Raw genomic sequence first — 15,019 nt, forward strand, 5'->3', positions numbered from 1 at the left:
CCTCACCCTTCACCCTACATTAGGACTCCATTAATTTTTCATACACTGTTCACCTCCCCCCACAGCACTGCCCGTCATCCATAATTATATATTGATTTGATTAAAATTATTAAGAGTATTATTTGATAATTGTTTTCCTACCCCTCCCCCACTGTCCCCCAGTAGGCTGGCAGTGCCTTGAACAGTGCATATCACCCTCCATTCTATCCTCTTGCCTTTAGCACTGCACTTAAACACATGACAAACGTAAGCGCTCAAGGAATGTGCTTAACTAGCTAATAAACGGATATACTGATTCATTTAATCCCCAAAACAACCCCCTGTTGCTTTCAAGTTCATCAGACTTGGGGAAGCTAAGTCAGGGTGGGCAAGTGGCTCGCCCAAAGTGCAGGGCAAGGGGAAGATCCAAGTCAGATCTTCAGTTCTGAGTCGGAATATTTCCATTCCTGACCTTTGGCCCCTTAGTGAAGGGGCCAGGGAGGAGGCAGACTTTGAGCCACGAAAAGATTTTCCCAGAGTACACGGGTCACCAACAAGGGTCACGGAGAACGGACTGACGCTCACCTACAGAGACTAGGGTACGCCCCCTCCGCTCTCAAAGTGTAAAGCTCACAATCTGCTGCATATGCATAAAGGGACCAAGGTGGGGGGTGGGGCGTAATTCGGGGCTGCCCAAGTTGTGCCTGATCAAGAATTCTTCAGGCTTGAGACTTCAGAGGCCTCAGAGTTCTTCACACGGTCGCAGAATGTCTTAAAATGGTCTTCTGTGGCAAATGTTAGGGGAGTATCGGGCGACAGCGGCCCCACGTTAGGTCGTGTGGTCAGGCGTCTGCCGTAGGCAGCCCGATCCTAGTAGGGGTCCTCGGCCGGCTGGACTAGAAGACCAAGGGGGCGTCTCCCTGGCTTCCTGCGGCGTCTGTGGCGAGCTGAGGTGGAAGCAGGCTGCGGCAGCGAAGGCGACGGTGGTGTCGGCGGCGCCATGGCAGGGCTCACAGGTACCGTGGCGTCGGCCTCCTGGGGGCGGGATGAGAGGCCCTCAATGTGGCCGCGCCGCCATGTTGTCCCTTCGGGGTCACCTTAGGCGTCGTCTGTCCCTCTCTGGGGTTTTCCTTCCGCGCACCCTGGGGGCCGCCCCTGTCCGGTGTCACGTGATTGTCGTTTGGCCCCAGCCTGGGCCTTGGGGGTCCCTTCCCGGCCCTAGGGCGGGTCACCGGACTCATGAGTTCTCTTTCTGGCCTCCAAGGTCAGCGCTCGCCTGTCTGCCCCCAGGATGGGGCAGGCAGAGCTGGGGAGTGCGGGGCTGGAGGGTGCCACCACCTCTTCGGCCCCGGGACCCATGGCAGGGGCCCAGCTTCCGAGAAGGCTGTCACTCTATCCTCACCACTTAAGTTGCTTTTTTTTAAAATAAATCAGGAGGGACCTGGGGAGAGAAAAGGGTCTCTCGCCCCTCCTTGCTGTCTGGGATGATAGGTTGACGCTCTGCTTTGGGTCGGAGCTTCTTTCTAATTTTACATCGAGTCTGAATACCCGTTCCCTTTCCTCCAATATACGTGGGGAGTGGCCCTCAAGGGCAGCTGAAGGAATGGAATGCCTGGCACACTAATGGCCTGGAAAGAAGAATGGGGGATGGGAGACACTTGATTTTACTTTCCCTCTTCCAACCCTTGAATTTCCTTCCAGGCTTCCGTGTTTCTTTTAAACGCTAAATGTTGGGTCAGATTGGGGTCTGTCCTAGGAAAGAAATGGTCTTTCTGTTTATAGGTTTGGATCGTGTTTTATCCCTTTCAGGGAACTGGTGTGTTGGGGACAGCTTCTGTGTGCCCTGCCTGACATGATACAACCATTCCCTCAACCTTCTGGACGGCAACACCAAAGCCAGGACCAAAAAAAAAAAAAAAAAAAAGTTCCAACTTAAGTGCTAATGCAAATGCCAGGTGTTAGGTCTTGTTTATTTATTTGTCAGAGTAATTAATGTCAAGAAAAGCTGCTGAAAGATTGTGGAGCCCTGGTTGCTTTCCAGTGACCAGATCAATTCCATATCTGAAATTGGTCTTGTTAGAATTGCTGCTAAAAACAGTTTAACCTTTTATCTGTAATATGTTGTTTCGAAGCAGAATCTGAAAGTCTGGGTTTGGCTGTCTTTTTTGTTGTTGTTCTCTTATCTTTGAAACATGCATTCCATTTCAAGCCTGTCACTGTGTGATATACCAAGGACCATGTGTTGCCTGCCCCTCTGAATTCCCATTCGGAGAATGCTCAGGAATCTGGATCCTGCTGGGGAATGGGCCTTGTGGGAGGGAGAAGGGGAGTAGGGGAGGGTGAGCAAGATCATAACCAGGGAAGATGGTGACATGCATGTCTCTGGGACATATAGAGGAAATCACAGGTCACCAGGGAAAAAGAGACTGTTGTTAGACTAACGTTTTGTGTGTGTGTGCATGTTTAAATCTCTGGGGATAAAACTAACTGTAAATTCAGAATCTCGCTTTAGGGTACTAGCTCCTGAGTAGATACAAGTTTGAAAATAGATGTCTAACAAATGGCTCACGGCAAACTTGCTCCCTCATCCATCCCACATGTAATAAGCTATTGCTGTCCTGCAGCTTAAGCTCCAGAAACTTGTCCTTCAGTCACAATCCAAATATTCCACAGGTAGAGGTAACAGTGTCACATCTCTGACATGGTACCTAACCCCCAACCCAGGGTTTAACCTCAACTGGTTAGGCTAAGAAACTAACATCTTTTGGGGGCATTGGTGCCAAGAGTCTCGCCTGTTGCTAGAGTCCCACAGAGCCATTCCAACCTTCTCGCAACTTATCTGCTCTATCCTAGGCCTTGTGGGAGCAAAGTCTCATGGGTATGGTAGAGACAATTTAGGTGAAGGGGAGCCTTTGAGGGGCCTGTGGACTAAGGGCTTTGCAATAAAACTAGTCATTTTCAATTCCTCCAATTGCTCTCTGTCAGAATAAAATATTTTAATGGTATCGCTTCTGGAAAAAAATTTTATAAACAAGGTGTGTTTAGACCAGACTTCTAAGCATTGCATAGGAATGGAAAGTGAATACATTCCTTCTGTCTTCTCTGGTGGGTTGTTTCCTGCCATAACATGAGGGTTTGGATGGAGGCAAGAGTGGGGAGTGGATGTTGCACATTCAAGTGACCCATGCAGGTGCAGCCCACCAGGACAGCCCTTGGCTGGAAGTCTGTCATCTCACCATGCCACACTCAGAGCCCTGCTGATGGATGGATGGAGGAAGCCCCGCACCTGGGTTTTGCCAAGATCATCTGGAGAGCCCAGGGACTGCCAACAGCCTCCTACCTTTTAAAGTGGGGCACTGGAGGCTAAGGGGGACCAACTGTGTTGACAGCAGCCAGACACTTCCATGCTGCTGTGGCCTGTCTCCCCGAACCCAGCTACCTTATAACTGGGCTGAGGTTAGAGCATCTGGGGCAGTGGGGTTGTGGGCATACCCCTTGAAGGCTCTGAGGGGAGGGGCAACCTTCATTGAGAACACATGTTGAAATATGTTCATGGCTCTCTGGGTTTAGTGTGGAAAACCACGGAAACTCCATCTTGAGGCCTGCCAGGATGTGGACTTCAGAAGGGAGGTGTGGGCATTGCCTGCTGCTGAGTCACCCTGGGGCAAGAGGAGACCTGCCTTCCCACCGCCGCCCTTCAGGCTGTGGTAGGGGCTGGAAGCACCCAGCCTGAGGAAGATGGAGTCTCATCGCACAGCCTGACCCCAGTCCTGTTTGAGTCCTGATGGCCACTTTGATGGCAGAATGTTTCTAGTATGTCAGTTTCACTGGGATCTTAGCAGTGCTTTTACAGAAGGGAACTGAAGGGAAGGGCATAAGAGTGACCTGACCAGGTTCCCTGGGCTGATTGACGGCAAAGCCAATACCAGAACCAATACCTTCCACGGCCGTAATTCTCTGACATTGAGCTGAAGGTATAGATGCCCCAAAGGTGCTGGTAGTTGGGCTGAGAAACGCTACGGGCTGGCTTAGGGGTGGGAAACATCAGGCTCAAGGGGGCAAGGTACTTTGTGCTCCAGAAGTGTTTGTGACAGCTGTGACTAAGGGATTTGAGGAGATAGCAGAAAGATTTATGGCCCTCCAACTCACTCCCTGGATGTTGACCCGGGAACAGGTGTGTAGTGACAGTGATACATAAAGCCAGAGACAAGGCTGAACAGGCGGCAGGGACATTTGGTGAGGCAGTCAGCTGATCCCATGTAAGAGGAGCCTGGACTCACTGAGGAGGAGAGGGGAGAGAAAAGTAGGGAGCAGAGCAGCCAGCCCACCTGCCCACCCTAGCATGATGGCAGGGGAGAGCCCGGGGCCAGGGACCCGGTAAGCACCCTTAAGAATATGGAGGCCAAAGCTAGGAGAAGCAGAGAACTCAGTAGTTGGGAGAGTGAGCTGGAAAGAGGTTCCAGAGGGTGGGGTGGAGACCCTGGATAGTAGCAGGGCCAGGCAGAATGCCCTTGTACTGGTCCTGGTAGAGGTTATAGGGCCTGGAGGGATGAGCTGGTCGGGGGAGGTACCACACACTTTTTATCCCATGCTCATTGTCCAAGCCAGTGCCCACCCTGCCCAGTGCACATTTCCTTGGGGATCCAGGTTGGAGATAAGACTTCTTGTTCTGAATTCCTTACCACCCTCTTGGTCCCTAGTATCCCATTTTGGGTTATCCTCCCACCTTTCTTCTCCTCCCATCTCTCCCCTCCTCCCACCTTTTCCGCTGATTATTTGCCTCTTATCCCAGGAAAAATGAAGGTACCCACCTCTTTGGGGAGGGGTAAGTGGTCACTTATTCCGAGACCACAAGTGAAGATGTCCACCTTTCTCTTTGGGTGGTGGACGTGGTGTGGTCCTTTATCTCAGGAAAGGGTTGAGATGGTCTCAGTATATTCCCACTTTGCTACCTCTCCTCCTTTCCTCCCCACCTTCCTTCCACTCCCCTCTTCCTCCCCCTCTTTCCTCCCTCTCCCAAGTACTGTGCTCACCCCAAAATGGGTGCATCAGCCCAGTCTTAGAAGTTTGTGATGAAACCGCAAAAGAAGTCACAGGAGACAAAATTTTTGGTGCGCCTCCACCACCCCGCAGGGTCCTGGGACACTGTGCGAGATGGGGGAGGTACTTTTTTTATTTTTTGTAGAGGCGGTCCCTGTCCTCCAGGAGCTTACAATCTAGCCGGGGAGACACAACTAATGCACACTTATACAATCATTACAATTAGCGATTACCACAATATTGACCACAATTGCGTGAGACCTGGGGAAAGCAAGATCAGTGAAGGGCTGGGGGCTCGGAGAAGGTGTTTTTGTAAAGATGGGATTCATTTTCTTGTTGAATAGGTCCAAATTGAGTGACATTTCTTTTGGGTGGGAGTGAGGGGGAAAGAGGAATTGAGGGAGCAGAGGCAGAAAGGCTGGAATGCACGTGCTGTAGGCAAGGGACAGTGAGAGGGCCCCACTCAGCTTCTTAACCCTCCTCCCTCACCCTTGCCCTCCAGTCCCGCCACACGGGCACGCAGTTGTCGCCTTGTATGCTGCACCGAGATTCAGGGCTTCGGCTGGTGATGTTGGAATGTCCATTTTTGCTGGCTGGTGTGGTTGTCTGGATCTCTGTGGTGGGGCCTGCTGGCATGGCCTTCACTGCGGGGCTGGGATGGCGCTGTCCCGACTTGGTCCAGATCAGAATGCATTGCCTGTGGCCAGATCTCAGGGGTCTGCTCCCCCATCCCCCCCCTCAACGCCACCCGCAGTGGGACGGGTGCAAAGGGGTGGGGAAGGGATCTGGTATTGTCGTCATTGTCGGTGCTGCGTCTCCGGGGGCCTACCAGCCCCTCACTGACCTTGGCAAGTGCTCCTCTGGCGAGAGGGCAGAGGGGACCCCCCGTTCCTGTGCGGCATTGGCTCCCATGCTGGTGGAATTTCACAGGAGCACCTGGTGACACGGCCGCCCAGGGGTGGGGGCTGGAGCCTCAGTTGGGGGCCCGGTGGCGGCGCTCTCCCAGCACATGCCGCCCGGTTCTCGACACAGTGTACGCCAGCTTCTGCAGGGAGTACCTGAACACCTGTGGCGAGAGAGAGACCCGGGACCTGCCCTTAGAGGCGGGCACCCGCAGTGTGTCTGCAGCGCTGCCGTGCCCGCCCCCGCCCCGCCCCCTGCCCCGCCCGCCTGTCCAATGAGGAGAGGCGGGTGCGGGCGCAGCTTGTCCACGAGTCAGGGCAGCTGGAGCTTTTCCAACTGTGCTGAAGGCTGCATGGCCGCAAGCTGATTGGACCCACAACTTAGGTATACCTCACTTCTCGCAATGGGCTGTGTCCCTGGAGGATTTCGAAAAGCGAATCCTACCCAGTAAATGCAGCATTCCAGGAACACCTTGAAGGAAATATGCGATTCCTTTGGCAAAGGATTCCTTTTAGCAGGGAATTCTTCCTGCAAGGGGTGCTTTTAGGGTAGATGATTTTATAGGCAAAGCGCTTTCTTATTTCTTTTTACACAAAACGCTTTGCCCCTGATTTTTTTTTTTTAATAAAACGAAATATCCTTTTTCGGAAGCGCTTTTTCTGTTTTTCCTGCAAAATAGAACCTTTTCCTGTAATTTTTTAAAAAGCGCTTTTATCGATTCGTAATTTCTGTTAGCTCCTTTGTCTAATTTTTTCTGCAATGCGCTTTTTATCTAACGCATTTTTTTCTGCCAAGTGCTTTTGTCTGATATATTTTTCCTGCAATGCGCATTTTCACTAATTTCATTTTTTCCCGCGAATTATTTTTCTCTAATTTGTTGTATTCTTTTTTGTGAAGTGCTGGGGTTTTTCTTTTTCTGAGAAGTGCCTTTTCCTAACTTATTTTTCGTCCCACCCCCGCAAGTGCTACATTTTTTAAAGGAAAATTTCACCGCAGTGCGCAGTTTTTCTAAGGCGGAAAAATTTCGCTATGTGAGCTGTAAAGTCGCTTTTTGCAAAATAGAAGTGCCCCGCCTCCCTCCTGGGGTCGAGTCTGGGTGTAGCGGGATTTTCTTACCACGTTGGTCGCTAAGAGCCTCGGCGATCGTCCGCGGCTGGCGCCCGCCGCGCCCGAACTCTTTGTTCCCGGGCGGGCGCACTGGGAAGGGTCTAACGCGAGGAGGAGGGCGCAGGGGACGAGCAGGGGCATGCGGTGCCGGCCGCGGCACTTAGGCGGGTAGGGATCGCGGCAATCAGGACAAGTCAGGATGCGGCAATCGCGACGTGGGCTTTCCGGCTCAGGGGGTGCGCATCAGGACCCTCTCCCACTTAGAACCCGGGCACACTTACCTGCAGCAGCACACGGAAAATGTACCAGCCGATGATGAGCAGTTCCGCCGAGGCTGCCGCAACTGCCGCCATGGTTCCGAGAGTGGTGAGTGGGTGGTTGAGAGCGAGTGCTGCTGGTTCCGAGGGCCGCTGGTCTCTCGGAGTCCGCTGTTGGGCGCACTGCCGCAGCCGCGGTGGCCGCGTCTTAAGTATCCGCCCGCCACCCAAGTGCGCATGCGCGCTTTCTGGTGGGGGTCCGTGAGGAGGGGTGGCTGGGGGCGCTCCTTATTCGTCAGGAGAGGAAAAAAAATAATCCATCTGCTCTTTCCACACGGACCCCCGCCTCCTGAGTTCATCTTAGCCCCTTTCCAGAAGATTCCGTTGTGCCCGCTTTTGAATTTTAATGTAAAATAGTGGGGAAATGCAACGCTGAGTTTAGCGCATAGGGTGAGAGTAGGGATGCACGCCTCTTGGTAGCAGAACCCCTCTCTCGGAGCCCGGGCCTGCGAATTCGAGCCCAGTGTCCGGTGTAGCGCCAGATCGCACCTTGGGCATGGATGGAAAACCAGGGAGACCTAATTTAGAGAGGGATCATCTGCCCCACGGAGCAAAAACAGGTTCCCCTTCTAGAAGCCTTGGCTTCACAGGCCCCCCACCCAGCACCCTTCTTCACATATTGAATATGTTATAAGTCCACATCCTCTGCTTTGCGAGAATCCCTTAGCGTGGAACCTTTCCCCAGTTCGTCGCGTCCCGCTTCTTACGGCTGCTAGATGTACAGCGGTGGCGTTTGTAGCCAGGCATTGAGCCCTAGGCGCAAAGAGGGTAGTCACTGGGTGTCTACCCTGTGGGATGGATGCAGGAGGGACTGGCGCCTTTATATGCGGGGAAAGGATGGAACGAGCTTCCCAAGAGGTGGTTTGCGCACAAAGATAGTTTTCAGCTAGGCGGGTCATTTCAACCTGTGCTCCCCTACCCCCAGGCCCCAGCAGGCCTTTCTCAGCGAGCGAGGCTCTTGGTACCCGTTGCAATGGGCATCTGGAGCTTGGAGCGGGGTTTTGCTACTGCCACCAGAGGGTCGTGGCTGCCGCCGCTCGGATACAAAGCCCGGCGGAAAGACGGGAACGCGGTCTTCGAGCGCGGCCCTTGGCGTACCCGTTTCCCGCTGCTCGAGAGAACTTCTCTTCAGCAAAATGCCTGGCACAGAAGCCAACTGGCATTTGCCCCTATGTGGATAGACAATTAATTTTGATTAAAAACTCACAGAGGTCAAGTTCTGTACAGTGCCGGTAGCAGATGGAGAGCGTAAATGAACCAAGAGAGGTCAGTTTGGACGAAGTAGCAGGGTGATTTTTTTTTCTGCATTGACTTTGGAAGAAGTTGGCTGGTTTTGGCAAAGTGACGACAGACTGTTTGAAAAAGGCAAGCTTGTCCCAGGCTGCCATCTTAAAATACTCTGTGGTGCGGCCGTGGCAGCTTCCCGGAGCTTGCGAGGATCCTTTGCCGGCGACCTGCCGCCGGCAGCGCGCCGCTCACTACTTTAACTCTCCACTGAGCACCTGCTGTGAAGAGATACTAGATACAGAATCCTTTTCTTATTCCGCGGGAGCACAGCACGAAGCCCATGGCCTTCCGGTGGCAACCACAGGGCGGTATTGTGAGGTCTGGGCCCCTTGAGGACGGGCCGCAGCCCCAGGAGGCGATACATGATCTCTGCTGGGCAGGGCCCAGGCAAAGCCAGTCCACTGTGCCGGACCTGCCGTAGAGCCTTCTGGCCCAGCCCCCAAGAAGGGGAGACACCAGGAAGCTTGCCGAAAGAGTGACTTGGAGAGGAGTAGACTTTCATGGGTGGGCAGGGAGGAAAGGGCATTCACATTTACTGTTGTTAACCATGATCCATTTTCCCAAATAAGTATACATTCTGTTCCTGTTTTTTTTTTTTTTTTTTTTTTTTGTCTGTCTGTCTGTCTGTTTTGTGTCTGTCTGTTGTGTTGACTTTTCTCTTCAGGATCCCTGCTGCCTTGGTGATCCCGGGCTGACAGCCAGAGAGCACAGCGGCTCAGCTCCTGGAGAGCGAGGGTTGAAGAAAGCGGAGGGCAGCCGCCCGCGCCGGCTGGCTCCCATTAGGTCGGTTCCTGCAGCGGTGCCCGGTGGCCTTGGCGAAGGCCCTGTCCGGCAGAGATCATGTATTGCCTCCAGTGGCTGCTGCCCGTCCTCCTCATCCCCAAGCCCCTCAACCCCGCCCTGTGGTTCAGCCACTCCATGTTCATGGGCTTCTACCTGCTCAGCTTCCTCCTGGAACGGAAGCCTTGCACAATTTGTGCCTTGGTTTTCCTGGCAGCCCTGTTCCTCATCTGCTATAGCTGCTGGGGAAACTGCTTCCTGTACCACTGCTCCGATTCCCCGCTTCCAGAATCGGCGCACGACCCCGGCGTTGTGGGCACCTAACAGCCAGCCCAGTTAGCTTTCCAAGGAAGCAGAAGACGGGAGGGGAGGCATTGACGTAGGTCATAAAGCATTGGAGTTTCAAATCCCGCAGCCCCGCGGGTGCCACATTCCTGACAACGCCTTTTTGGCCTGTGATGTTTTATCCTTATAATGTGAATAATGGCACTGACCGGTGCTTTTATTGTAGAGTCCTGTAGTCGTGGGTGGTCTTGTGGTTGTGTGTGTTCTGTCCCCACCTTGGCCCCCAGCTGGCAGGATGGCCACCTCCCTTGCCTCATTCCTGCGAGGGGTCTGCACCCATCCTGGTCAACTGCCCCAGCATGACCCGGGCAGATAATATGCCAGTCTCATTGTCGCCTCTGTGACCCCTCCCTGTCAGGGGGTCCTCCCTTGTCAGAGTTACTGACTCCTCTGCCCCTCTCCTGGCTTCCTGTTAACTTCACTTCTACCCCTTTCCTTTTTTGGGGAGCACCTGTCTAAGACAGGGCTCATTTTTGCACTTATCTCGAATTTAAAGAGATTGCTGACGCCCGAGAGCCTCGCTTTTTCATCCTTCTTCCCTGGCCAGCAGGCTAGACAGAAATGTGTCTTGACCGCTGTCTACAAATCTTCAGTATTTTCTTCACTTCATTTTTAAGAAAGAAGTAACAGATACGTGTTGCTCTTTCACCTAGGGGCCTGGGCACCTCCTTGGCAGCCCAGCTTCACTTCCCTTGCCCTTCCTCCTGCCTCTCTCAGCCGTCGAGAGGAGTGGGGGGCCTCATTCTGTCTCCCATGCATGCTCTGCAGGATTGAAGTGTGGTGTGTTTACGTAGATCTAGCAGTCCCCAGCTGAGTGAATGGGAGAGTTCTTGTGTATTTCATAACAGCCATGATCCCCTCGATAGGTGTTTGGATATTTTTTGGTGTGCTGTGCGTGCGTGTGTGTATATGTACGTGTAGAAGTACATGTGTATATCCCTTTTAAAGAAGCTTTATCGAACGTGTTCTGATGTTGAGGTGTAGCAATAGCTAGCTATATAGTAGGTGCCGCTACAGTTTTTATTTAGCATGGGGATTGCAGAGTGACCAGCTCACTGGACTCCGAGGTGGTTCAGACAAGACAGAGGGGAGCAGTGGCCATCATCCTCATGCCAGGAGCTTCTCCGGTCCTGCACTTAGAGACTGTACATTCTGAAGAATACACAGGAAGACTTTGTGACTGTCACTTGCTTTTTTTCTTTTTCTGCGCTTCAGTAAAAGTGTTGGCGAACGAGACTGTCTCCTGGCCCCTGCCCACTGGGGATCAGCATGATTGTCCTTCAGTCTAAACCATCCATCTTCCTCTCGCCTGCAGGGCGGGGGAGGGAGGTGGGCCAGGCAGAGGGCAGAACTGGAGGCAGTCCATCTAGGGAATGGGACCGCAAGGCCACACTTGTGGAACATTTGGACTGCTATTCTGGAGCTTTTATTTCTGGTGTGTTCGTTGCACAGCTGTTTGAAATGTTTAATAAAGCTTTATAAACTTTACTCTGTGGTTTTATGTGGCTGCAGTCCATTTGGGTCGTGGTGTTGGATTTCTAAGTTGGTGGGGGGCAAAGGGGTAGCATGGAGGGGCTGAGTCCTTGGCGCCAGAGTACCTTAGCCCAAAAATTTGATCTGCTCTCTGGAGAGCAGATGGTGGGATTGGGGAGGGGGGGAGCAGGGGGCAGGCCAGGCGTTGAACAGGAGGGAGGCTGAAAGTTTTCAGGGATGAGACGTTTGTGTTTCTCAGCTCCCATGGCTTCTCGCCTGAAACTGTTTCCCTCCGTAGGAGATTTGAGTAACCGATCCCTTGACAAACAACTTAAGACAGCTGGAGCTCTAATCATCAAGGATTTTTATGGTGCTGCTTTTGAAGTAAAAATAAAGTGAAACCCCTTATGGCATTTCAAGTGGAAAAATAAATAAAGCTGTCCGTCCAGGCAGGGGGCTTTGGGCGATGGCTGGAAGCTCAGGAGTGCGCGGTTCTGTGCCGTCGGTGCACACGTGCTCCCATGGCTGTGACCTTGGGGACCAAGCCAGGGGGCTTGTCAGGGCCCTGTGCTGGTTGTCCACCTCTCGATCTTTTTTCCTTTTAGAAAACAGAACAGGAGCACTGCCTGCCCAAGGCACAAGGCTGTTTGTGAGGGTTTATTGAGATAACAGTGGTGAAAGGGTGATGGTCATTTCACAGAGTCATCCGTTTTACCTAGATTGCTAATTTATTGCTGTAAAGTTTTGCGTAGTTTTCTCCTGCTCTTTTCAATCTCTCCATTGTCAGTTTATCCCTTTCTTCATTTCTACCATTGCCTATCAGTGCTTTCCCTTTTCTTGGTCAAAACTTGCCAAAGATTTGTTCATTTTAAAGGTATTTTCTGAGAACCAAACTTTTATTGATTGTATCTGCTGGATATTTTTCCTGTCTGGTGCTTTTGTGTTTTTATTTCTGAATTCTTTTTTCTGGGTTTCTGAATATATTTCGTGGTTCAGCAAAGCCTCAACAAGCTGAGGAGTCGTGCATGTGGAAATGATGGTTTGTTCTGCAAACATTGAGCCCCTGTACTGGGCTTGTTGGGGATTTCAGGGGCAAGACGCAGGCCTGGCTCTCCAGGAGTGCCTGGTTCTAGCCTAGTGGGAAGACTTAAGAAAATAGACAACTGCAAATTCCAAAAACAAACAAACAAAAAAGGCTTTTGTGGCCATGCTCTCCCATGGAGGCACCTGGATGATAAATGAAGCCAAGATTATTGCTTATTTTGCTCTCCCTCAGAAAGCAGCTTTCTGTCATAGGTCAAGCTCACTAAAGAGTCACAAACAGGCCTCCCTCTGAAAGATTTGTATCCCTTTCCAGCAGGAAGCCTGCAGCCCACCCCCTCCCAAGGTGACTGCCAAATCAGCATTCTGCCTGCCCAGCATTGCTTTCCACCTTGCCAAGGCAGCACCGGCAGCACCCTGCCCCCTCTTCCTGAACTGCCTTTCAGGAAAATGAGAAGTAGATAGATACCTTTTCTGCGGGGCACCAGGCCTTAGAAAACCATGCCCTGCAATTCTGCCGGTCACTGGCTCCTAGTGTGAAAAGGTTGCTTACGTGGTACCTGGTAACACAAGGTCCTGTGAGGCCTAGGTCTGGGCTTCTTTAGCAACTGGTCTGTGTCCTGCTCTGGGCCTCAGTTTCCTTATAGCTAAAATGTCTTTGGAGCAAACACAGTCTTCCTAGCCCTAATATACTGGGAATCCTTTCTCCTGGGGTCTTTGGGACCTCCTGGATGCACTTGAGGAAGGTGACTGAGGTCTGGGAAGGTCGCAGTGCCCTTGCAGGACAGCCTGCATGTGCTTGATGCTTTAGTCATTGTGCCGTGTTTGCCCAGATATTCCTCTGTCAGGAAGCCTTCCTGGGCTTCTTCCCTCTCCCTAGAGATCCACTTGCCTAGATTACTTCACTCAGCCCTCTGTTGAGTGCTATAGTGCAGACTGTCTGGGCTCCCTCCACCTTCCTAAGGGGCTTGCATTGTTATTTAATCCAAGGGTACTTGTCAGAATCTTGTGCAGTACTAGGCCTTGGGGCTGCAGGGTAGGTGAGGTGGACAGTCTTTGCTGTCAGGAAGTCGTTGAGGCTAATGAGAAAGGGGGTGACACTGGGCAGATAATCCCACAGATAGATATAACTATGGACTATGGCAGGTGCCATAAGAGGAGTCTAGGAGGGGATCTGGTGTAGGCTGGGGAGGATTGATGTTCAGGCTGAGACTTGAGGACAACTATAAATGTTTGAGCAGTGAAATAATAAATGAGATGTTATTTCTCACCATCTAATCAAGCATCTGTGCTTTAATAAAGAGACTGGGCTAAAAGTAAAATGAAGGACCACCAGTATCGGCTGCTTTAGAGGGCTGCCTTGGGAGACATTGAGGGAGTCTAAGGTTGACATGTTGGTGGCAGGCCCCTAAACTCAGTCCTGAGTGAAAAATCTTCAGTTTCCACTTCCAGGAAGCATCACAGACAGGGATCTGATGAGAACAGGGGGTGCCCCAGTCAGAACAACATTTAATTGAAGGTGGAATTCTCCGAGGCGGGAGCAGGATAGCATTTGAGCAGTGAAAGCAGCAGGGCTTTGTGAAAGCCAAAGGCCATTGTCTTGTCGAGATCCTTGGAGGTGGGAGAGGTGGATCAGAGGAGCCATGGTGGTGAGGAGGGGAAGGCAGGAGAAGGAGTGGGTTAGGGAGGGAGGACAGAGAAAGATGATGGACGAAAGCTGGCTCTCGTTGAAGAGATACAGGAAATGGGGCCAGAGATGGGTCGTCACTTGCGTTCAGTCAGCTGGCAGGGCCAGAACCCAGCCTCCTGGCATCAAGTGGGAAGCTCAGCCCTCATCCCCCATAATGGGTGAAAGGGTCAGCGCTCTGAAAAGAGGGAGGAACCCAGCAGTGCTGTCCTCAGCAAGTGAAGGAAGGCGATTCTGACTAAAACCAGAAGAGGGGCTGAGCTTGGTCTGCCAGGCTTCGAGGGGGAGAATTTCATATCTTGAGAAAAACTGTTTATCAAGTGGACTCAAGGCAGGGGAAGCAGCTGGCTATGCAGCAGCTGAAGGCTTCAGGCAAAAGCCCTTGGTCTCCCTTCGGAGTGTCGGGACTCTGAGTAGGGGTGGACTTGGGTTACAGTTTAGGACCAGTGAGCCTGGAGAGGTGAGGTTTCAGGGCCCTGTGCCCCTGACTTTGTAACCATACCTCCCTGAGCCTCAGTTTCCTCACCGGTTAAATGGAGGTCTTAACATCCACTGGAGCCTGACTCGGTTATTTCTTCTCTTTTCTGCCCCCACCCCCCACCCCGACCTGTGGGGCTCAGGCCTCTTAGGGATGCAGGCAAATCATCCAACTCTCCCACTCATTCCTGCTAAGAGCCTTTGTCAGGCCCTGTGCCAAAGCTCTGAGAACCTGATGCAGAAGAAGACTACGCTTCTTGAGGAGCTCAGCTCGACAGGAGGGAGGGCACCGAGGCAGGCCCATAGGCAGATAATTACAATGCTGTTTCATCAGGGCTGGAGTGGAGTTAGGGAGAGACAACATTTGGGAGGCTGTATGTCAGCACCTGCCCCAAAATGACAGTATCCTAAAAGGGAGAGGAGCACCAAGACATAGCTCTTTCCTGAGAGGCCAGAATCTAACTTTGCATCCCTGCTTGGCCACCAGCTTGCCCAGGGCTATCCACAGATTTTTCTTCTCTTAGAGAGAAATAACTGCCTGTTCATCCTCCTCCTCATGAGGGAACCAGTGCAGGGCTGTGAG

The 15,019-nt window shown here is 52.2% G+C and overlaps 2 protein-coding genes across 4 annotated transcripts; one reads left to right on the top strand and one right to left on the bottom strand.

Annotated features, from left to right (window-relative positions):
• Positions 1–851: 851 nt before the first annotated feature.
• On the top strand, positions 852–11,246 carry BLCAP (BLCAP apoptosis inducing factor). The gene is made up of 2 exons (XM_010975227.3): positions 852–995; positions 9,298–11,246. The coding sequence occupies exon 2, from the start codon at positions 9,474–9,476 to the stop codon at positions 9,735–9,737; it is 264 nt and encodes an 87-aa protein (XP_010973529.1). The 5' UTR covers positions 852–995; positions 9,298–9,473; the 3' UTR covers positions 9,738–11,246.
• NNAT (neuronatin) lies at positions 5,085–7,471 on the bottom strand. 3 transcript variants are annotated; one of them, XM_031433836.2, is made up of 3 exons: positions 7,311–7,471; positions 6,313–6,393; positions 5,085–6,085 (listed from the first exon to the last, which is right to left on the bottom strand). In XM_031433836.2, exons 1-3 carry the CDS (start codon positions 7,380–7,382, stop codon positions 5,993–5,995), a joined length of 246 nt encoding a protein of 81 aa, XP_031289696.1. In that variant the 5' UTR covers positions 7,383–7,471; the 3' UTR covers positions 5,085–5,992. The 3 variants fall into 3 exon arrangements, with proteins under 3 accessions (XP_031289696.1, XP_064331771.1, XP_031289697.1); XM_064475701.1 differs by having other exon boundaries at positions 6,318–6,393; positions 7,311–7,468; XM_031433837.2 differs by lacking the exon at positions 6,313–6,393.
• Positions 11,247–15,019: the final 3,773 nt, after the last annotated feature.

This window comes from Camelus dromedarius, chromosome 18 (assembly GCF_036321535.1).
Source record: "Camelus dromedarius isolate mCamDro1 chromosome 18, mCamDro1.pat, whole genome shotgun sequence".
Lineage (NCBI taxonomy): Eukaryota > Metazoa > Chordata > Mammalia > Artiodactyla > Camelidae > Camelus > Camelus dromedarius.

Coding starts and splice junctions, on each gene's coding strand:
- BLCAP (XM_010975227.3), top strand. CDS start 9,474: ATGTATTGCCTCCAGTGGCTGCTGCCCGTCCTCCTCATCCCCAAGCCC.
- NNAT (XM_064475701.1), bottom strand. CDS start 7,382: ATGGCGGCAGTTGCGGCAGCCTCGGCGGAACTGCTCATCATCGGCTGG. Junction 6,394..7,310: donor TTTTCCGTGTGCTGCTGCAG/GTAAGTGTGCCC, acceptor ATTTCCTTCAAG/GTGTTCCTGGAATGCTGCAT. Junction 6,086..6,317: donor GACACAGCCCATTGCGAGAA/GTGAGGTATACC, acceptor CTCTCGCCACAG/GTGTTCAGGTACTCCCTGCA.